The sequence below is a fragment of the Atractosteus spatula genome, chromosome 13 (genome assembly GCF_055471065.1).
Source record: "Atractosteus spatula isolate fAtrSpa1 chromosome 13, fAtrSpa1.hap1, whole genome shotgun sequence".
Taxonomy (NCBI): Eukaryota; Metazoa; Chordata; class Actinopteri; order Semionotiformes; family Lepisosteidae; genus Atractosteus; species Atractosteus spatula.
The window spans coordinates 942,537-964,152 of NC_142718.1; the positions used below are offsets into that span (position 1 = coordinate 942,537).

At 56.3% G+C, this 21,616-nt stretch overlaps 2 protein-coding genes across 3 annotated transcripts; one reads left to right on the forward strand and one right to left on the reverse strand.

The window, feature by feature from the left end:
- Window positions 1-154: 154 nt before the first annotated feature.
- On the forward strand, window positions 155-4,282 carry LOC148821517 (GTPase IMAP family member 4-like). Of its 2 annotated transcripts, none has more exons than XM_088930916.1 (2): window positions 155-423; window positions 2,113-4,282. In XM_088930916.1, the coding sequence occupies exons 1-2, from the start codon at window positions 417-419 to the stop codon at window positions 3,081-3,083; spliced, it is 978 nt and encodes a 325-aa protein (XP_088787042.1). In that variant the 5' UTR covers window positions 155-416; the 3' UTR covers window positions 3,084-4,282. The 2 variants fall into 2 exon arrangements, with proteins under 2 accessions (XP_088787042.1, XP_088787043.1); XM_088930917.1 differs by lacking the exon at window positions 155-423 and adding an exon at window positions 434-884.
- A 5,082-nt stretch (window positions 4,283-9,364) lies between these two features.
- On the reverse strand, window positions 9,365-20,512 carry triobpb (TRIO and F-actin binding protein b). Its single transcript, XM_088930847.1, has 13 exons — window positions 20,097-20,512; window positions 18,729-18,785; window positions 18,001-18,069; window positions 17,283-17,372; window positions 16,991-17,100; window positions 15,914-16,427; window positions 15,440-15,647; window positions 14,947-15,058; window positions 13,863-14,022; window positions 13,193-13,309; window positions 12,814-12,900; window positions 12,445-12,621; window positions 9,365-12,280 (listed from the first exon to the last, which is right to left on the reverse strand). The coding sequence occupies exons 1-12, from the start codon at window positions 20,100-20,102 to the stop codon at window positions 12,460-12,462; spliced, it is 1,692 nt and encodes a 563-aa protein (XP_088786973.1). The 5' UTR covers window positions 20,103-20,512; the 3' UTR covers window positions 9,365-12,280; window positions 12,445-12,459.
- Window positions 20,513-21,616: the final 1,104 nt, after the last annotated feature.

Here is a 21,616-nt window from a genome sequence, read left to right on the forward strand (position 1 = left end):
CTGGTTTTTCGTGTTCAGTTTCTGTCTCCAGGCTGAGGAGAGGGAGGAAGCTGTCCAGATAAACCAGCTCAGAGCTGGGTCTGAGCTGAAACTGAGAAGCCCAAAGTGACAAAGGTTTGATTAAATTGCAAACTCATGTAGGATGAAGCCCCTCCACACACACTCTCACTCCTCAGTGCTGACACACACACACTCACTCTCACCTCTGACACAAACCCTCTCACTCCACAACACTGACACACACACAATCTCACTCCTCAGCGCTGACACACCCAGTAAACTCTCTATCTGCACGCTGAACGCTGAACACACACCCACCCAGTAAACTCTCCGCTCAGCACCGACTCACACACACACACCGAACTGCCTCTCAGCTCGGCGCTCCTTCAGGAACGGGACACGGACCCTGTGCTAAGATGGCAGGTGAGTTTTCCTGTGCCGCAGCCCCTGAGCCCATCATCTGTGATGAGCTGCTCCGCTTGCTCCTGTGAGCTGAGCAGGAGGAGCGGTTCGGCCGGCTGACGCACATCTGCGCTCGCTCAAATGGAGACTTCTTTGTAAGATGGCTGCCGGAGGAGCACAATAATAATAAGACGATAACGATGCGGCAGCAGTCGTCCGGGGGCTCCGGGAAGCGAAGTACAGAATATAACAGAGACGCGTCTTCCAAAAACGAGACCTAGAAGAGCAGAGCACAGCCATTCCATGAAATAAAAACGGACAGGTTGTTTGCTAAACCCGATCAAAACCAGCACGCAGCTCGTGTTAATCCCGGCTGGGCGTGCCCAGACCCACTGTAGACCTGAGCCTGGAGGACGGTTTTGTCTATGTGGACAGGCGGTGAATTATCCCGAATATTGGAGATGCAAGCAGTCATGATACTGGTGAGGCAAATACTGCACATTATGACCGAGGTGTGTCCTTCAGATTCCAGGGCAGTGGCACCTTTGGGAGGGACAGCATGTATCGTGGACGGCCGAAGCCGTGATCACAGAAAGAAAAACGCGTTCGCCGTCAGAGCACGCACATCGGGTCCGGTTCGCGGCTCCCGAACCCAGCCCGAACTCGAGCATTGCAGAACCGCGCGACTGCAGCCAAAACACACTTCAATCTTTAACGCGCCTTTCAGTCTTTTTTTTTATTAACACAGCGTCTGGAAATGCATATCGAGAGCTGCATCACAGTTATAAAGCATTCAGTGACTGTGCATGACCTTTAATTCATGCAAATAACGTTCCTCTTAACTGCTACTGAAAAGAGTATCTCAAGTTCAGCACACGAAAGCTGCGCATCACTGAGTCACTGTGTCACTGGCTCGGGCCTCCAGTAGCTGATCTCCGGTGTCTGGTGCCACCTAGTGGCCAGGAGGGGAAACGGGCGACACCAGGGCAGACTCCCCTCCTGGAAAAGCCCCGCCTAGCAGTGACTCCCCTGGTGCCAGTGTGTGTGTCTGTGTCAGTGTGTGCCCCGCAGCTGTACCTTGTGCCCAGTGCTTGCTGGGTTAGGCTCCGGCTCCCCCACACAGCCCTGTATTGGTTCGAAAAAGGATGGATGGATTTCACATTGACGTTCCCCCCCAGATACACTGTAAGAATTTCCGGGGTTTTGCTGACGTGAGATACACTGAGGAGAGTTATGTCAGAGATGAAAGTCTTTCCGAAGAACACCAGCAGAGGAGCGGTTTGTCGACCCAGCATGCCTTTGGACTCCTGGGGAAAATATGGGGGGTGGGAGGGAATGGGAGCATGCAGACTCCACACAGAAGGATCCCGCTCTGGATTCGAACCCAGGACTCGAGACCAGTGACCCCGCCACAGTCCAGCCAGTCTCCTGTCCAAGCAGTCAGTAAATGCAGTTTCCTCTGTGGCTGTGGGGTTCAAATTACTGTTAAAGACACTTGCTGTTTTCCTTTTGAGCGTCGAGATGACGTCTCTCTCTCGCGGCCCGGGTGGGCGGGGGGGGGGACCACACACACACACACACACACAGAGGCTGAGTGAGGCTGCAGACCTGCTCCAGAGACCAGGGCTCGACAGTCTGCGTGGAGCCTGCATGTTCTCTCTCTTGACCCGCGCTGCAGCCGATCCTCACGTCCCGTCTCCCCCCCCCCAGACGCCAGCGAGGACCGGGAGCTGCGCATCGTGCTGCTGGGCATCACGGGCGCGGGCCGGAGCAGCTCGGGGAACACGCTGCTGGGCCGGCCGGTGTTCCGGGCGGAGGCCAGCCCCGGCTCGGTGACGCGTGAGTGCGCCATGCACACGGAGCAGCTGGGCGGCCGGCCGGTCACCGTGATCGACACGCCCGGCTTCTTCGACACGCGGCTGGCGGAGGAGGAGGTGAAGCGGGAGGCCGTGCGCTGCCTGGTGCTGGCCGCGCCGGGGCCCCACGCCTTCCTGCTGGTGGTGAAGGTGGGGCCCTACGAGGAGGAGGAGCGGGAGGCGGTGAGGAAGATCCTGGCGCTGTTCGGCGAGGAGGCGCTGCGCTACGCGCTGGTGCTGTTCGCCCGCGGGGACTACCTGCGCAAGAAGAGCGTGGAGCAGTTCTTCCAGCGCGACGAGCACCTGCGCGAGCTGGTGGGGCGCTGCGGGGGGCGCTACCACGTCTTCAACAACCGCGCCGAGGGCGACCGCGCGCAGGCCGCCGCCCTGCTGGACAAGCTGGAGCGCCTGGCGCGGGACAACGGCGGCCACTACACCAACCCCGTGTACCAGGCGGTGGACGAGGCCCTGCGGCGCGAGCAGGCCGGCGGGGCGGGCACCCCCCCGGGCGCGGCGCCCCCCGACCCCGCCGAGGGCCGCAGGAAGGCCAAGAGGAGGCTGTTCGGGAGGATCTCCAAGATCTCCATCGCCGCCTCGGCCGGCGCCATCCTGGGCGCCCTGGTGGGCACGGTGGCAGGCGCCGTGCTCACGCCCGTGTGCCCGCCGGCCGCCGTGCTGGGCCCGCTGGGGGGCGCCGCGCTGGGGGGGCTGCTGGGGGGCAGCGCGGGGGCCGAGGCCGAGAGCCCCCTGGAGGCCGTGCTGACCGTTCTGAAACTGGCCTTCAAGGACCTGAACATTGTGGACGTGGTGACCAAGGTCAAATAGGAGGTGGGGGAGGGGGGTCGGGGCGGGTCCGGCCCGGAACAGGGGGATTGCTGGGGCGGCACCGGGGGCTCCCCGCTCTGGCCCCTGGGGTGCAGAAGCCAGCAGGTGCTCTGTTTGTCCTCAGGGGGTGGGGGGTCACACTGATCCACTCGAGGTCTAACGGGCCCAGTGACCCCCCGTCCACAGCTTTCATCCGCTGATGGACCCCCCGATCCAGAGGATCTGTAGTCTGAAACAGCTGTCCAGTGCAGAGGGGTTCCCCCAGTGCCTCCACTGGGGACCCCCCGCAGCTGTGGCTCCTGTGCCCATGCCGAGCTCTCGTGTCGATCTGAGCGCCGTCGTTGCTTTCAGCTCTCGAGCAGCTCTCCCTGCCAATCCGACCGGGCGAGACTGACCGCTGGCCAGGCCGCAGGGCGGTCAGTGCCCGGAGGACAGCGCAGTGAGACGTACCCGTGCCTTAGAGCCCGTTAGCCCTTACTGCCCTCACCCTTACACACGTCGCCATCCGCCCGCGGGGCTGCAGCTTCCTCCAGAACGGCTGGGCTTCCTCCTGAGGGCTGCTCAGCCCGTTAAGGCCAGCAGAGCTGCGGGGTCACTCTAACACCAAGAGCTGCGGCTCCAGGGGGGTTTGGGGGTCTTCTGGAGGAACCTGAGCTCTGCTCATTGGGGGACCCTGTGTCATTATAATAATTGGCAGGGTGTTGACACACACCAGCCGGTCTGCGCTCAGAGAGCAAGACCCTGAAGCTTGAATGAGCAGCGACACCTTTGCAGAGCCGGCCAGTCGCTGCCTGGGGTACACAAGCCCCTCTGGTCAGCGGTGAAAGAAACTCTGACTCTGCCCTCCGTCTGACCGCTCCGCTGTCGCGCAGCTCTGCTCTCAGAGGGACAGGGAGACGCTTCCAATCTTATCCTCTGGCACCGAGATCACGAGGCACTTCTTTACACTGAGAGTGGTGGGGGGTGTGTGCGTCTGATCTGCCCAGCCAGGCTGCTGAAGCTCCGGAGCTCCGGACTCCTCCTGGAAACAGCGGGATGAGTTTTCCGGAGCAGCTGACGCAGTGAGACGGGTTGAGCTTCTGATTCAGGGTTGTGTTCCGGATGCTTATCCTTCTCTTCCTGCAGACCTCGATGAAATACTGTCTTTTGCACATATTGTACGTGTATCAATGCGCAATAAAGGTATATTATTATATATATATGTCATGCGTTTGTCGTGCATTCACTCACACAGTGTTTAACGTCTGTGATCCTGTTTTTTAAAAAAAAGCACTTTACCTTAAATTAAATCTGGGTTAAATTAAATCATTTAGAGATCATTTAGGACTAAAATTAAAAGTGCTCTTCAGCCCTTAAGGACCGGAAGGCTCTCGAGCAGTTCACCCTTAAAGACTAACTGGATTGGGGTTCCCCAGGACACGGACTGGGGATCCCTACTCTAAAAACATCCCTTGGGCTGTTAACCTCACAGGCTGCAGAGCGCTGAATTAGGATTCCACACACCCTGTGGAAATAGTCGCCCGGGTCATGTCGTAACGCCCTTTAGCCACCAGGTGGCAGTTGTGCTTGATCAAGACCAGACTGGGGCCTGAACAGTTTTAGGGACCTGGATTATTACAAACTGCCGAGGCCGATTGGCGACAGTGTTCGCGTTATATTCACTGGAAAAATAGGTTTATTCCCTGCTGAAAAGAGAAGAAAGAAAACACAACGTTTCGGCCGTGGAGCCGTCTCACACCTGAAGAAGGCTCCGCGGCCGAAACGTTGTGTTGTCTTCTCTTTTCAGCAGGGAATAAACCTGTTACTTGTCCCTTTGCAGCCTGCGCATGAACTACTGAACTACTGTATTCACCGTCGCCTCCACGGAGGTATAACCGGGCCGAAAAGAAGGAACTTCAGTGTTGTGGTGCACTGTTGCAGCAAGACCCAGACCACAATTAGACCCTCCTACAGACGCCTGTTAGCGCTACGGAGAAAACAAACAACACCTTTAAGGGAGATAATAATGGGTTTAAAAGCAAAAGTCATAATTCTTGCGTTTAAAATAAATGGTTCCTCATTTAAACTGAACTTTTTTTTCTCCTTAGTGCTAATAGTCTCCCGTAAACATCTACTGAGTGAGCAAATTGTATGAAAAGTAGACAAACATGGAAAAACTGCTTTGGAATACAGCGCAGGACAGCTCTCCGCCGGCGAGGCGCTCAGGGCTCGAACTTTGAAGAGGAAGAAGAAAAGACTTTTTCCTCCTGGCGACCGGTGAAGCTTCGCTCGAATTGTTATAAGCTGTTCTGGCTGTGTCCCAGAAACACGTCCTGATCTTTAAACAGCTACGAGACGCTGATTGAAGACTGAAGTCGGTGCTGGGTGCGAATGTCGCTGTATTTTCGGGAAGAGCTTGGTGGGTGTGTCAGCACACGTGATCCACACTGTTGTGAAAACACAAGGACCCAGGACGGATTCCAGCACTTCTGCCACAACACAACGCCGGGCACCTTGTGGGGGGTGAGAATTTAACAACAGGATTAAAGATAAAAGGGGGTATTTTCCCAGGACAAAAAGCCGGGTGTTCAAAACGTGCGTCTCCTGAATCCGGGTTCTTGGTAAGCCCAGCCCCCTCTTGCCTGCTCGGCCAATCAGAGTGGTGGCGAGCGGCCAATGAGAGCAGGTGAGTCAGTCCTCACCCCAGAGCGCGTCTGTCCGAGCGGCTCCACACCTGGACACCTGGACACCGGCTCGGCTGCTCAGAGATGGGCATCTGGCTCTGCTGCAGAGGTGAGCCTGCCGTTTGTCCTGGAAACTGTCGGAATATTTAAAACCGTAACTTTTCTCGGTGACTTATCCTCACTTTTGCGTCCTGAGCAGCCGACTGCCCCTGCCTCAGGCTCCATGCATGTCTGCGCTCTGCAGTTTTCGCGTGGTCTACCATGTTTCTCACTGCAACAGATTTATTTCTTGTTCCGCTGTCGTGATCGATGGTGTTTGTAACGTGCTGTCTACAGTGTACTGTGTGGTGTTGTCTGTTGTACTGTGTGCGTCCCGAGACATCAGCGCTGATGAGAGTCCCAGTGTTCGTGTGCATACGACAACACACTCCTCTGCTCTACGTTCACCACCGCGGTACAGTTAGCTTGAAGTTCGAAAACGATTTTGGCACTCCTGTAGCGTTTCCACGAAACCTCTTAGAGTTGCGAGAACACTTGCTTTGTGTCTAAAGTACATGGTGACTGCTTTCTCAGCCTTCACTTTGTCATTTTTTTGACCACGCTCGAATATTATTTTGTCCATATCTTCGCGATGGAAACACAGAACGCCTTCAGACCAAACGCATCTTAAAGACCACGACTTGTGGAAATTTCCACAGCCTCTACATCAAACTATCAGTGAGCTAATTATCTTTTTTTAATCCTCCATCGGTTTTTCATCGATGCGTAATTACGCACTAACTGGAACCCGGGGGGCCGCTGTGTCCACACGTCCACAACGCGAGAAATACTGTTCAACACGGCTTCGTGCGAAAAACCCGTCTATGACCATAGGAAGCAGAACAGCGCAGTCTCCAATTCCCCAGACTGGAAGCACGGGAGTCCAGCTTTGTTTGATTTCTGAAACCCTTCCTTTACGTCCTGTTTTCAGACAGGTAAGGGTCAACTATATTGACAATACTACTGACAGCAGGAAATTTCAAATATTCTCTACTCAGCAGCTTATTAAAGACAGCTCCCATGATGTTCAAACCGATTTTTGACACAGAAGACTGACACAGCTTTGAGTTCTGAATCTCTTTTTCTTGTGCTTCTATTTAATGTGGCACTATGCTCTGGGATAGGGGGATGCTGTTCACAAGCCAATAGCATTTAAACCACAGCACCCACAATGCTGCGACCAAGAGTTTTACACACCAGACAGCCCCCCCTCACCTTATACAACCTTGCTTTGGGTTGTGGAACCTTTCTTTATTTTTTTATGATTTTTTCAATATGGCAAAATATTGATTTGAAAAAATATTGATTTTTCAATATATTCAATATATTTTTTCATTAGACAGGCGGTACAGGGGGATAGGGGGGTGCTATTCACGAGTCAATAGCTCTTTAAGCACAACAGCCACAATGCTGCAACCAGGTGTTTTACACACCAGACAGCCCCCCTCACCTCACACAACCTGCTTTGGGTTGTGGAACCTTTCTTTATTTTTTAATGATTTTTTGACTGTAATCAAGTGTTGTGCTCACTAGGCAGGCCTCCTGACCTTTCACAGTCATGCTTTGTTGTGTGACACTTCAATTCTCTTTTTGGGATTTTTTGATACTTTCACCCTCCTTGCTCAGTGTTTGAGACCGACCGCTTGCTCTCGGCAAATAGGTCCCAGGTTCATCCAGCTGCACGAGAGGGGAAACCAGTGCGATGACTTGTACAGAGCAAGACGAGGGACACTGATGCAGCAGCTAAAAGACAGGACCATACGTCGTACGAAATAAAAAACGGTTTTTATTTTGTTTGATCTCAGATGAGTCGGGAATCGAGTAAATATCCTAAGGCGCACAACAGAAGTGCACAGACCGTTCTTGTACAGGAAATGTCGGGGCAGAAAAAAGGTGAAAATATGAGACCAAATGAAATATTTAACGCAAACTGTAAGAAAATGAGCAAAGCTATCACAATTCTGAATCTGTAATTGAATTAGAAGTAGCCGTCTTGAGTTCCGGATGATGTTTAACGGGAATGAAAGGGGTTTTTACAATGAGGTCTTCGAGGAGGCGGGTCCGAACGTGCAAACTCGTGTTTTATCTTCGAGCCCCTTGGCCCGCGATATCAGTCGATATCATTTCACGGGACGAGTACGGGTTAGTTCTCCGCTGCAGGTTTCAAGGAAATCAAACAAAAAGAAGTTCGAGCCGTTGGAACTCGGAAAACCCTCAGATCTGCGAGGCGTCAGTAAATCACCGCAGTTAATTCATGCTGGAGAGAGACCCGGCTCGGGATCCGAGCTGCGACGTCACTGCCCTGCAAAGAGGGGTCGGGGGAAGTGTCCCTCTGACGCCACCGCGCTGGGTTCGAGAGGGGGCGACCCTCCGACCGCTGACTTGGCCCCGGACAGGGGTGCACTCGGTGTTTGTGGTGACTCTGTGTGATGCTGCACAGGGTTTGTTTTGGAGGTCGTTCCAAGAACACACGTAACGGCGTTGGAACCAAGACCTGCCGCCAGTAAGCAGAAGCAGGAGCACGTCCAGGGAGTGGATTCCGGGGTCTGATAGCTGCATGAGGACCGAGAGCCGCTGAGCTGGCTGGGCTCTCGGAGACGCTGTGGGCTCTGACTCCTGTCCCCCAGCTGCCCAAGGAGGGTCTCCTGGCCCGTGGCGCTGGGGCTCCTGAGATTCCGCGCGGAGATGAGGGGGCAGAGGCGGCTCCTGCCTGTCTCCCGGCTCCCTGACCTCGGCTCTCTGACGCAGTTTCAGACGCCAGGAGCTCCTGCTATCTGGACGGCCTGTCTGGGTCACGCTGCTCCTGGGCTCGTTCTCCTGCAGCACGCAGCCCAGCCTGAGGCCTGACTGCCCCCACCAGCCCCTCCTGAGAGCCTGAGAGCAGGTCCTGAGAGCCCCCCCCCCCCCGGGGCAGGAGCAGAGGGCTCTGACAGGAGTGGGGGTGACAGAAAGTGACAGACCGCAGCAGGTCCTGCGTCTAGGCCAGGGGAGAGACGTGCTGCAGGGCAGGCAGGGCCAGAGGAGGAGTCCGGTCTGCGTGCGGGTCTGTCCTGGGAACACAGGAGACTGACGGCCCCTTCTCTCCCACAGGCCAGGAGCACACTGGCGCTGGCCCTGGGCGGGACGGGTCCAGCGGGCCCCAGCTGCACTCGGGGACACGACAGGCCGCTGCGCCCCAGACTCCGGGGCTCCCCCAGGACCACCGGGAGTTCCTGAAGGGCGTGTCCCTCAGCATCCCAGGACCCCCCCTGGTGATCGTCTGAGCCGAGCCGGGGTCCCGCCCTGGTCTGCCAGCGGGGGAGAGGGACGTGAGCGGAGCGTGGGCGTCCCCAGACTGAACCCCAGCCCGATCCCTGGCCCCTCTGCCCAGCTAGCTGTCCTGCGCCACCCAGCAGGGGGCGATACAGGCATCATCACACCCGTTTCTCATGACAGGACAGCCCCAACAGTGCTCACTAACCCTCCGCCACCCCTTCAAACCTGCCTGCTTCCACCCTGAAGCGGGAATGATGTTTGTCCTGCCCTCAGATATTCGAGACACACACACGACTGCGTTCCAGAGATGACACGACACAGAAATACTTTTGCTATAATTTTATTGATTGCAAAACATTTGATACTTTATATATAGATATGTACTTAAATATAAAAAGTGTAACACTCTGTCAATAATAATAAAAGGTAAGAATCCAGTTGTACAAGACTGACCTGTTAACCCTCCTAAAACACAGATCTGCTGGCTCACTGAAGCATCACCGACTGCTGCACGACAAACCGGACTCAGTCCGAGGCGTTCACACTGCCGTTTCCGATCAGGTCTCACTCCTGCTCTGATCCAGCGGTGTAAACGCTTCTCCTCTCGGGGAGGGTCCCGGTCGGGTCCAGCTACAGCTGGCGAGCTTGATCTGGGCCGTCCGAAACCCTCACAGCACCCATCGACCGCCGGCGCACGCCACAGTTACTGGGAAAACGTTCGCGTGTTCGCCGGTAAGGGATCGCTCCTCCTCCGCGCCGTGCTCCTCATGTGTGGGGTGGAGCACGCAGGTCTGCAGAGCTGTAGAAGCGCAGCCCTCAGGGCGGCTCCAGATTATCCAGCCCCATCCTGGATAATCCTGCATTATAACTTCCCTGAGGAACCACATCAAGCACGGCCGAGCAGGGCCGGACCTTTCCGAAACAGCCGATCCGGGTCAGGGACGGCTGTGTGAGAGCACCGAGTATCCCCCACTCTTCCTCTCCCCTGCCCTGCTTTCCATCTCCCTCCCTCCTCCTCCTCCTCCTCTGGCTCTCAGCCATGAACTCCCGGCCGGATTTGTGGCCGGAACCTTGTGCTGAGCTCTGTCAGGGTCTAGGATTGTGCATCTAGGGTCTATAAGAGGGCTTGTGTTCATCCATATAAAAAAACAGGCTCTGGTCTGTTCTAGGACCCATATTAATTTATTTTTATTACATCTCTCTGATATTTTGTAGGGCTTAAATTAATCTTTCAGTATTAGGTGTGTCTCTAGGGTCTGTTTTAGGGCCTACATTAATCTTTCAGGATTAGGGGTCTCTCTAGGGTCTATTCTAGGGCCTGCATTAATTGCTCCAGGGATTCTGCATTATAACTTCCCTGAGGAACCACATCAAGCCAGAGGAGGTAACGGCTGAGGACCGGAGACACAAACAGAAGGATGGAGGAAGGGAGGGAGGGAGACTCTAGAGAGCAGAGCTGACAGACTGGGAGAGCCACGCATGTGTAAACCTACAGTCCCTGCCCAGCACACAGGGCAGGGTTACAGTAAAGGGCACTTTACAGTAAAGGCAGTGCAGTCTGGAGCAGGACTGCACTGACCAAACAGGACATAACCTCTAAAAACGTTTTTAAAAAAATGAGGAGATTCTTTAAAAAAAAAAACCCAGACATTTTACATTTTTGGTCAAGATCTGGAAAAACACTCCCCCCTCTCGCTTAATAATTCCGTTAAGAAAAACTCTCCTCCTCTTCTCTCACGCCAAAAGGTTTCACCTTAACACTCCACAAGTCCTGTTTTTCTTCACATCTTTTTAAAAATACATCCCCCTGTAAGCGAACTAAGGTCCACTCGTCCTGTACTTCACAAACGTCACTCTGTCACACCAGGGCAGTGTCAGGCCTCGTGACACATCCCCAGCCCTGTGCCCGACCTCCACAGCCACTCCAGTCCTGCACAGCCCCATACACCCCTCTCTCGCCTTAATAACTTCATCCAGTAGTGGTTTTCCAGGGTTTAATGCTCAGTAACAGGAAGCTCGGGTGCAAGGACTGGCTGTGCACAGACTTCTCTCACATTTCCAGTCTGTGTGTAAGGAATTGCGGGCTTCTAAAAAAGCAAAATCAAAGTCTGATCTAAAACTCCCCAGAGCAGCGAAATTAAAATCTATACAAATATCTTGGGGCCCCTCTTGTCCATCCACCCGTTGTACTAAAAGTGCAGTTTGTGGGGTCGCCCGTCCAGTGTGTGTCACTGACGGGGGGGGCTGCCCAGTGTGTAGCGCACGGGCCCCTTTGAGTTTACCTCATGCCCACCTGCTCTCCCCAAATCAGTCCGACTCCCCGGATCCCAGTTCCCAACACGTCCATTAGTAGTTCAGGACCGGTTCATTAAGAGTGCAGGACCAGTTCGTTCATTAATAACCAGATCGTTAGTAGTCCATTAGGAGTCCATGAGCAGTTCATGAGCTGTTCATTAGTAGTTCATGACCTGTTCATTAGTAGTTCATGACCTGTTCATTAGTAGTTACCAACCAGACTGTTCGTCATTCATGACTTGTTCACCAGTAGTTGATGACCTGTCCTTTAGTAGTTTCCAACCAGATTGTTGCCAGTCCATGGCCAGTACATGCCCTGTCCATGGCCTTCACAACCGCATGGTTAGTAGCTGGTGACCAGCTCTCCTGGCGGTGGGCCTGAGACCCTGAGGGCGAGAGCTGGCCTGGAGGAGCCTGTACTGGGGAGAGCTGCCCGCCAGCCCCAGAGAGGAGCGTGTGCACCTGTCCGGCCACCTGGGCCACACAGGGGAACAACAGCGAGACGGGCCTTGTGTCAGGCCTGCAGGGAGAAATTAGACTTTTTAAAAAACAAAAAACAAAGAGGGTTTGATGCAAGATTGGAAATTCACAGATTGCCTCTTTGCCCCAAACCGATACTTTGACCTCACTGAACACCTGAAGCTGGGGCTCTCCTGCTTGACCATCATTATCGGAGCTTCGCAAACTCGGCTACAATCACGGACTCCAGGCACACAGCGGGCGGCTCCACATCTGTTCTCAAAGGCAGACAGAAGAACGGGAAGACGACATAAAAACCGCTAAACTAAAAGGCCCCCGGTGACGATCAGCTGGTACCAGTCTTGGCTTCCCATTGGCTGATGAAACGGAGGCTAAGGCACTCTCTCAGTTTTCCACGCTGGTTCCAAAAACGTAGGCCTGCAGACATCAGGGACCGTCTCCCAAAGAGCCAGCGTGGCTGAAAAACTGTAGGGAGAGATGAAAGTCAATTACTGACTAGGCATTTACAGCAGCCCAGGAGGGCGATACGGTCTTTGGTACAGTTCTACAATGCGTCTCTTGACATGAGCTCTAGTGTGGTGTGGGCTCAGGGGGAGCCTGGGTCAGCCGCTGGCGGCAGGGACACTGACCTCTCCCTCTCCCTCTCAGTCAGCCAGACTGTTGCCCAGCGACTGTCCCTCCTGCAGCGCGGCCATGGCGAGTCTGAGGTGCTCCCGCAGGGTCTCGATCTCCCGCTCACTGCGAGACTTCATCCCACTCAGCTCCATATACACCTCCTTATAGCGCTCACAGGCGGTCTTCTTCTCCTGAGAGAGAGAGGGGTTCATACAGACACACTGACTGGACACTCCAGTACATTAACACTGCACTGAGAGAGAGAGGGGTTAATACACACACACTGACTGGACACTCCAGTACATTAACACTGCACTGAGAGAGAGAGGGGTTAATACACACACACTGACTGGACACACCAGTAAATGAATAACAAACTGCACCTTATTGAGTGTCTGCAGTTCATCTCTCAGGCAGCTGATCTCCTTGTGTAGATACTTCACCTCATTCTCTTTAACTCGCAGTAACACCTGCAAATAACATACAAATAACACTTTACCGCAGATATTACAACACATACAAAACCACACAAATTATACACATTTACAGCACTGCATTTAATAAGAACACCTACACCAGAATGTACACAACATCAACAATACAAATACGTAAGCCTTAATTACGACACAGTTGTGATGAAGCCAGAGTTACCACACAATAGCTCGTACACGCATCTGTAATTACTGCACTAGTGGAGTCAGTGCCTGCATCTGGCCACCAGGCGGCAGCAGGTCCTGCGTTTCTCAGCCTCGACTTCCTCACCTCCAGCTCACAGGAATTCCGCTCCCAGTTGCCAAGGGAACTGCCCTCATGCGACCCCTGACCCGTGATGAAGGAACGCAATCGACTGATCTCTTCAGAGAGCCGGGCCTGCAGCTCCTGCAGAGGCAGAGGGACAGTAAGAGAGAGAGACAGAGGGAAGACTGCAGCTCTCCTGCTAGGAGCTGGATCACCCTGCGGCTCCCAGCTGGCAGCCCCGCTGGAGCCCAGCAGTGTGAGCCTGGCCAGCACCTGGAGGGGAGACTCCTGGGAACAACTAAGGTTGCTGCTGGAAGAGGTGTTAGTGGGACCAGCAGGGGGCGCTCACCCTGCGGTCTGTGTGGATCCTAATGCCCCAGTATAGTGACGGGAACACTGTACTGTAAAAAGGCACCATCCTTCGGATGAAGCCCTCTGTGGTCATTAAAAATCCCAGGGCGTTTCTCGAAAAGACTAGAGGTGTTACCCCAGTGTCCTGGCCGAATTTCCCCCGGTCTTTACTCATCATGGCCTCCTCCTAATCTCTGAACTGGCTTCTGAACCAGTGCTCAGATGGTGCCCAGTGACTGTGACAGTGCCCAGCAGATGGACCAGTCCCCAGATGGTCAGCCCGCTGGCCAGTGCCCAGATGGTCAGCCCGCTGGCCAGTGCCCTCCCAGCCCTCTCCCCTGACCTGGTTCTCTCTCCTCAGCTGCTCCAGCTCCCTCTCCCTGCGGCTGATCTCTCGCTCCCGCTCCCCGTTGCTCTGCTCCGCCCGGTTCAGCTCCAGGCACTTCTGGGAGTACCTCTCCGACAGGCTGTCCAGCTCCCGCCTCAGCGCCCCCACCTCCGACCTGGACAGGGAGAGAGCCACACGGGTGGGCAGGCGCCTGGTCCGAATCCAGCGCCCTGCCTCAGTCTCACAGCACAGTGTCACCTGCCACTGCCTCAGTCTCACAGCACAGTGTCACCCGCCACCGTCTCAGTCTCACAGCACAGTGTCACCTGCCGCCGCCTCAGTCTCACAGCACAGTGTCACCTGCCACTGTCTCAGTCTCACAGCACAGTGTCACCTGCCGCCGCCTCAGTCTCACAGCACAGTGTCACCTGCCGCCGCCTCAGTCTCACAGCACAGTGTCACCCGCCACTGTCTCAGTCTCACAGCACAGTGTCACCCGCCACTGTCTCAGTCTCACAGCACAGTGTCACCCGCCGCCGCCTCAGTCTCACAGCACAGTGTCACCCGCCGCCGCCTCAGTCTCACAGCACAGTGTCACCTGCCACTGCCTCAGTCTCACAGCACAGTGTCACCTGCCACTGTCTCAGTCTCACAGCACAGTGTCACCCGCCGCCGCCTCAGTCTCACAGCACAGTGTCACCCGCCGCCGCCTCAGTCTCACAGCACAGTGTCACCTGCCACTGTCTCAGTCTCACAGCACAGTGTCACCTGCCGCCGCCTCAGTCTCACAGCACAGTGTCACCTGCCACTGTCTCAGTCTCACAGTGCTTTAGTACAGTATTACAGCACAGTGTCACCCATTAGAAATCACTGCACAGCCTTAATGCTTAGAATTATAAAGCATCTCGCTTAAAAGGTTACAGATCTAAAAGCCCTAATTTTTACTTGTGCCTTATGATTAGCGTAGCTGTTTTTTCTATAATCTGGACCCGATCCTCTCCGACCCGAGTTCTGAATGCAAATCTCCAGCAGCTAGGGCAGTCCTGAGGTCTGACACAGACACAGACTGGTTTACCGTTCGACCTGTGGAGGGACTCACTGGTGCTGCGCCCGCAGAGCCTGCACGTCAGACCCCCCGCCTCCCAGCCTCCGGGTCCTGTCCACCTCCCTCTGCAGCTCGTCCTGGTGGGCCTTCCTCAGGGCGTCCATCGCTGAGGGACACAGGGGGACGGGAGAGTTATTCCACAGACACTGACACTGTCTGCTGTGCAGGTCACTGTGAGCACCATTAATGACTCAGGTGAGCCTCTGGTATCTGTACTGTGGTCAATACTCATCTGTTCTAATGAGGGGTGCCTCAGGGGTCAGTATTAATCACTGTGTGAAGAGTGTCACTAGGGTCAGTATTAGGGTCTGTATTAACGTCTGTGTGTGTTAGGGGTGTCTCCAGGGCCTGTGGTAGGGTCTGTATTAATCTCTGTGCATTAGGAGTGCCACTAGGGTCAGTATTAGGGTCTGTATTAATGTCTGTGTGTTAGGAGTGCCTCTAGGGTCACTATTAGGGTCTAGGGTTACTATTATGCATCATGCACCTTGGGCAGTGGCATGAGTCTCCTCCTCCAGCAGCCGCTCCCTCTCCCCCTCCAGCTCTCTCTTCTCCCGGTCATGCCGCCTCTGCATCTCCTCCAGCGCCTGCCTGTGAGCGCGCTCCATGGCCTCCAGGCTCCGCGCACAGGGGCTGCCGGGGCCACAGCCCCCCGCCCCCCGCAGGCGGTCCAGCTGCTGCCTGAGAGACGCCACCTGAGAGGGTGCCACAGGCAGGTGGGGATAACAGGTACAGAGTGACTGACTGGGCACTACAGCACAACAGTGACACTGCGCAGAGAGACACACTACAGATGGAGGACGGGGAGCAGGAGGCAGAAGGATGCCAGGAGAGATTTAAGCAGAGGAAATGCAGGGAGAGATAAAGCACAGGGAGAACTGACAATGCAGAAGAAGGAAAGAATTTTATAAAGATAAAAAAAGGCTTCCAATTCCAAAAAACATGTGTGTGACTGACTCACCTCCTTCTGCAGAGCCTCATTGGCCGGCTGCCCCGAGCGCGAGCCAATCACAGGCACCGACCGCATCTCCCGCAGGGGGAGCCTCTCAAACTCCACCCACCGCTTCTCGATCTCCTCCTCCAATCGCTGCCTCTGCTCCGCAGTGGTGGGTGGGGCTCCACCCAGCGGCCCCGCCGCTTTCCGGGACAGGACAGCATCCCATTGGCTGCTGGTGTTCGTCGCCTTGGACGCGGGGGCCGTCTGGAACCAGCGGCTTCTGTCTTCCAATCGCTGGGCCTGCTCCTTCCCCAATCCCTCCCCCTCTTCTCCCTCGTTGGCCGGGGATGAAAGCCCCGCCCCTCCGAGGTCGGAGGCCGCGGTCACAGGAGCCAGCTCCACGTAGTCGAAGCGTCGGGGGGTCAGGGTGGGCGTGACCTCCGACCCCCCCTCCTGCTGGTAGCGCGTGGACCCACGGCGAGTCGCTGGGCGATCTCTCGAGAGGGAGTTTTCCTTATCGCTGCCATTGTCTGTCAACCTAAGGTAGAGAGACCTCGTTAAACCTTACTGTCCCAAACAAATCTGTGCTACTGTGCGTCACTCCTGTGTGCTGCCCTGCCTGATCTTTGCAGCTCAAACACACAGAACCTGACAGCTTCTCCACGAGTTGGGATTCAAGTCCTAGTGTCTCACTCTAGGGTGGCACAGAGGCACAGGGGTCAGCATCACTGCCACACAGAGCTGCGGCCCTGGGTTCAATTTCAGACCTGGGAGTGCTGTCTGTGTGGAGTCTGCATGTTCTCCCCGTGTTCGCCTGTGTTTCCTCCGGGTGCTCTGATCACAGTCCATGTGTGGGTTAACCAGCTTCTGGGAAAACTGTCCCTGCTGCGAGTATGTGTGTGTCTGTGTGTGTCCTGTGATGGACTGGCCCCGGTGTGAGTGTGTGTCTGTGTGTGTCCTGTGATGGACTGGCCCCGGTGTGAGTGTGTGTCTGTGTGTGTCCTGTGATGCCTCCATGCCCAACACAACCCTGAATAACGACACACCGTGCCATGCGTTACTGCGACAGGCATGCCCGCGCGCCAGGGCTACTGCACTCACTGGGTGACGTCAGGGGTGCTGGCCGGCCTCACGCTCTTCCTCAGAACCTCGATCCAGTTCCTCCTGATGCCCGAGGTCATGGCCGACAGAGTGAACACTGCTTCCCGGGTCTGACAGACAGACAGATTCCTCAGATACACAGATGGACAGAGACGCTCAGGCAGACCGACAGGAGGCACAGACAGAGGCGCTCAGGCAGACCGACAGGAGGCACAGACAGAGACACAGACAGTACAGACTCACACTGACAGGGAGAGAGAGAGAGACAGGCTGCCCACAGCCTCACACTGACATGTATCTGAAACCCGTAATTCTTCTCCACGTTGAACTCGGACACGTCGACGCAGGAGCGCAGGTCAATCTCTCCGTCCAGGTCATCCTTCTGAGAGCGAGAGAGAGACGGGTCACACCCCGACCCCACAGCCGACCCTGCAGCAGCCCCGTCCGCACACTGCGCCGCCTGCTCAACCCTGCCGAGCTCCCGACATCCAGCATCCCGCCTGGGATGCACTGCTGACAAACCCCTCTCGAACCAGCGCAGCGTTAATCGGCTCGTGCGCGGTTAACGAGTTTCCCTACCGACCCTGCTGATGAAGTGAAACCGCGTGACCGCGGGCGAAGGGTCGGCGGCTCTGCTCACACCCGCAGAGAAACCAGGAGGGCGGCGAGCTGGACCGCGGAGACGGACACGCTGGCCCGAACGCGACCCGCCAGGGGCCGGCCTGCTGGGCGCGCCAACAAGTCATCAAGCTAAATCTGGGCATCCGGCTCATTAAGAGGGAAATGAATTCAATCTTAAAACTGACCAGAGGGTCTCCTGCAAGGCTCCACCGATATATGCAATTGCCCTACGATCGCGGGTTCGAGGCTGGGTCCCGTCACTAGCCAACTGTGACTAGCAGTCCCCCAGTCACAGTTGGCTGTGCCAGTGGAGACCCTACAGCGCCCAGTAAATCCGGGCGTGGATCAGGCTGCTGTGCTGTGGGAATCTCGGCAGTCCGCCGCCTCACCTCCTCCGCTCCTGAATCCCTGTAGTACTTCAGGCCAGCATCCGTCAGGACAAACCAGTGCTTCTTCCACTGCAGAGAGGGAAACCAGTCAGGACAGCACCCCCCCACCGCTGACAACGCCCCCTCCCCAGTTAACCAGCCACTCCACTACGCCCACTGACATGCCCCCTCGGGGTCAGCCACTCCACTACGCCCACTGACACGCCCCCTCGGGGTCAGCCACTCCACTACGCCCACTGACACCGCCCCCTCCCCCAGTAAACCAGCCAGCAGACCACACCCCCTAGGTCATACAGCAAGCCACACCCACTGACACGCCCCCAGATAGCAGACCACATCCACCAACATGACCCCACGCCAGACTGCAAGCCACACCCACTGACACGCCCCCAGATAGCAGACCACATCCACCAACATGACCCCACGCCAGACTGCAAGCCACACCCACTGACACACCCCCAGATAGCAGACCACATCCACCAACATGACCCCACGCCAGACTGCAAGCCACACCCACTGACACACCCCCAGATAGCAGACCACATCCACCAACATGACCCCACGCCAGACAGCACGCCACACCCACTGACACGCCCCCAGATAGCAGACCACATCCACCAACATGACCCCACGCCAGACAGCACGCCACACCCACCACCCCCTGGCCAGAGCACCACACACACTGACTCCATCGCAACTTCTCCAGACTCCCTCCCAACCCGCAGTACCTCGCCATTCTCGTGCAGCTTCGACATCCAGCCCTTCTTGAAGTTGAGGAGATCGGGCTGCAGGGAGAGAGAAGGAAACAGCAGTCAGTCTCTGTCCTCTGAGGTCTTTATTTACTGTGAAATACTGTCTAGGTTCTCCAGCCACGGACTGTCGATTTCTGGGCGATCATCAGCCATCTTGCAAGGACACCGGCACGAGAACAGAGCTGTGCGGGACATGATATTGTACGTCAGTCCTAGACGATGCAAAATAGTTCAGTCAGGTGCCCAGCAGTGCCACCGTCCCCAACAGACCCCTGTCCCAGGACACAGGACCCCTGTCGCAATGGTCCTTCAAGTAAGAGCCCTGATTAAAAACCATGCTGCCCTGCCGCAACCTGAAGCAGCACCCACTCGGCCAACTGAGACCAGGGCAGCCCCACAGTGACCCCCGACCCCTGACCCCAGGGCGCAGCGGCGGCAGCCATGGGCGGAGGGAGGGGTCACAGGGTGGCGAAGCTGTGAAAAACAACAGGAAACACTCAGAAGCCGCACACCGCAGGGCTGGGGGGGAGACAGAGGCAGAGACGAACACACCCCACACAGCCACATGGGGCGGGCGGTCAGCTCGAGCCACGCAGGGCCACACTCAGACGGTCAGCTCGAGCCACGCAGGGCCACACTCAGACGGTCAGCTGGAACTGCTGGTCAGTAGGAGCAGGACCGTGCCCAACTGTGATGGAGCTGCAGCAGAGCTACAGAGGGAGACGAGCAGGCAGAGGGAACAGCAGCCGAGCAGCAGCAGCAGGGAGAGAGAGAGAGATCTGCAGGCAGAAAGAGGGAGAGAAGAGAGAAAAACAACTGTCCGGCAGAAAGAGAAGAGAGGGGGAGTGAGAAAACAGAAGAGGAAGAGGAGAGAGGCACACACAGGGCTACCCACAGGGGCTTCAGCTGAGCAGACACCGAGCACAGACACCGCCTGCAGCACACATGAAGTACAATTAAGCACCCTCCTGTCTGTTCAATTAGCGGCGCTACCGCCAGCCTCCCCGGCGCGGGCAGCGGGCAGCGGGCACGGCCGGTCCGGAACCCGAACCCCCGCCCGGGACCCGCTGCACGCCCACCCGACTTGCGCAACGCAAACACACACACACACACGCGCGCGCAAACACGGGACCGAGCAGAAACAGCGCGCACAGAGTGACCTAGGGAACCGTGCGGGGGAATTTCCGCACGCAAGAAAAAACTAAATCAATAAATCCTCACCGACGCCGACAACAGGGCAGTCAGGAATCCGGTCGGACCTGCCGCCGCGGCTCGACAGATCCCGGTTGTTGCACGACTTTCCAGAAATAAATAAAAAAAAGTTGTTTTTGCGGCAGAACTTACTGTCATGTTGGAGGAGAGGCAGGGCGAGAGCTCTGCGGTTACGGGCGCTCAGGTCTGCAGATCACTCCGGTAAGGGGCAGCCGCTCTCTAACCAGTTAGCGAGTCGGACCGAGTCGTTTATTTCCCGTCGGAACTCCAGAAATATTTCGGTATCCTGTCGACACGGGCAGCGCACAGCACATCGTCTCGGCGGGCTCGCTGGAGCGCAGTCGGAATCGCTACATGGCCCTGGGCAGCTCTGGGGTCCGGTTAAAACAGCCCGCCCCACACACACACACAAAGAGTTTCTTAAAAAACGAGCAGTTATTAAAATAGAAACATTTCCGACTTCTGCAAAACTTCTGCAGCGCCTTCCCACAGCCCCGGAGAGAGAGCGAGCGTCTCGCTTTCTGCGCGACTACTTCCTGGGCGTGTCCCCGGCCAATCAGCGGCCAGGGCCCGCTGCGCCGCCAGCCAATCAGCGTGCGGGGCTCGGCTGCGCCGCCTGCGGCCCCGGGCGTTCGCGCAGAGGCAGCCCGCGCACCGGGCGCAGACAACTCGCTTTGCTCCTGCCTGCAGCGTGGACATGCGCCGTCGCGGGGGATCGCGTCACACAGGTGGCATCCAGCGCAGATCGCTGCGGGCTGGGCAGGGAAGGGCTCGCAGGTCTGACACGGAGAGGGGTTGCTCCCGCACCTCCTGCGGGAGAGGTGTGTGGAGCAGAGCGGGCGGAAGCTGGATTCGTGTCACTCCGTCCATGCCTGCCTCTCCTCCTGACCCCGGGAAGTATTTTATCAGCAGCCCTGGCGCTAGGACGCCGCAGACAAGCCCCGACAGGTCATAAATCCTCACAGACAGGCCAGCCGGCGAGTCGGCTTTCTCGCGTCGTGCTGCGAGGGCTACATGTCAGCGCACAGAGACGTCATTCCCACGACCTGATCTGTCGTACGGATCCTGGAGTGCAGTCAGAACAGGTGAGCTGCTGTCTCGAAGTTTTCGAGGGGACACTGCTTCTCTCTCTTCCAGGTACTGAACCTCTTCAGTCCTGAACGGCGCAGACTACCGTGGGACCCAACTCGAGTATTCAGAGTCCTCAGAGGCAGCAGTAAAGACAACCCAGCCGAACTAACCGTCTGAACTAGCGGTGAAGCACGAACAGGAGGAAATTGAGCGGAACTGTATGTGAAACTGGGAGTGGGAGGCACTTTTGTGTACACAGAGGGTGGTGGGAGCGTGGAACGAGCCTCCCGGCCATGTTGTTGAAGCCCTTCCTCCAGCTTCTCTCAAGACACAGGTGGATAAGATCCTCAGATTAATTAACTACTAGCTGCGACAGGGACCAGACGGGCTGGGTGTCCCCTCTCGTTTGTAACAATTCTTACATAGCACGTCTCTGAATGAGAAATCACACCTGCGTCAGTTCCTGCTGTGTCTGAAAACTGCACCACGCAGAAGGCGAAGCAGCTCTGCTCTGCAAGCCGGCCCTGATTTCTCACGAAACGGCTTTTAACGGCAGGTCAGCGTGGGGGAGTCCCCATCCG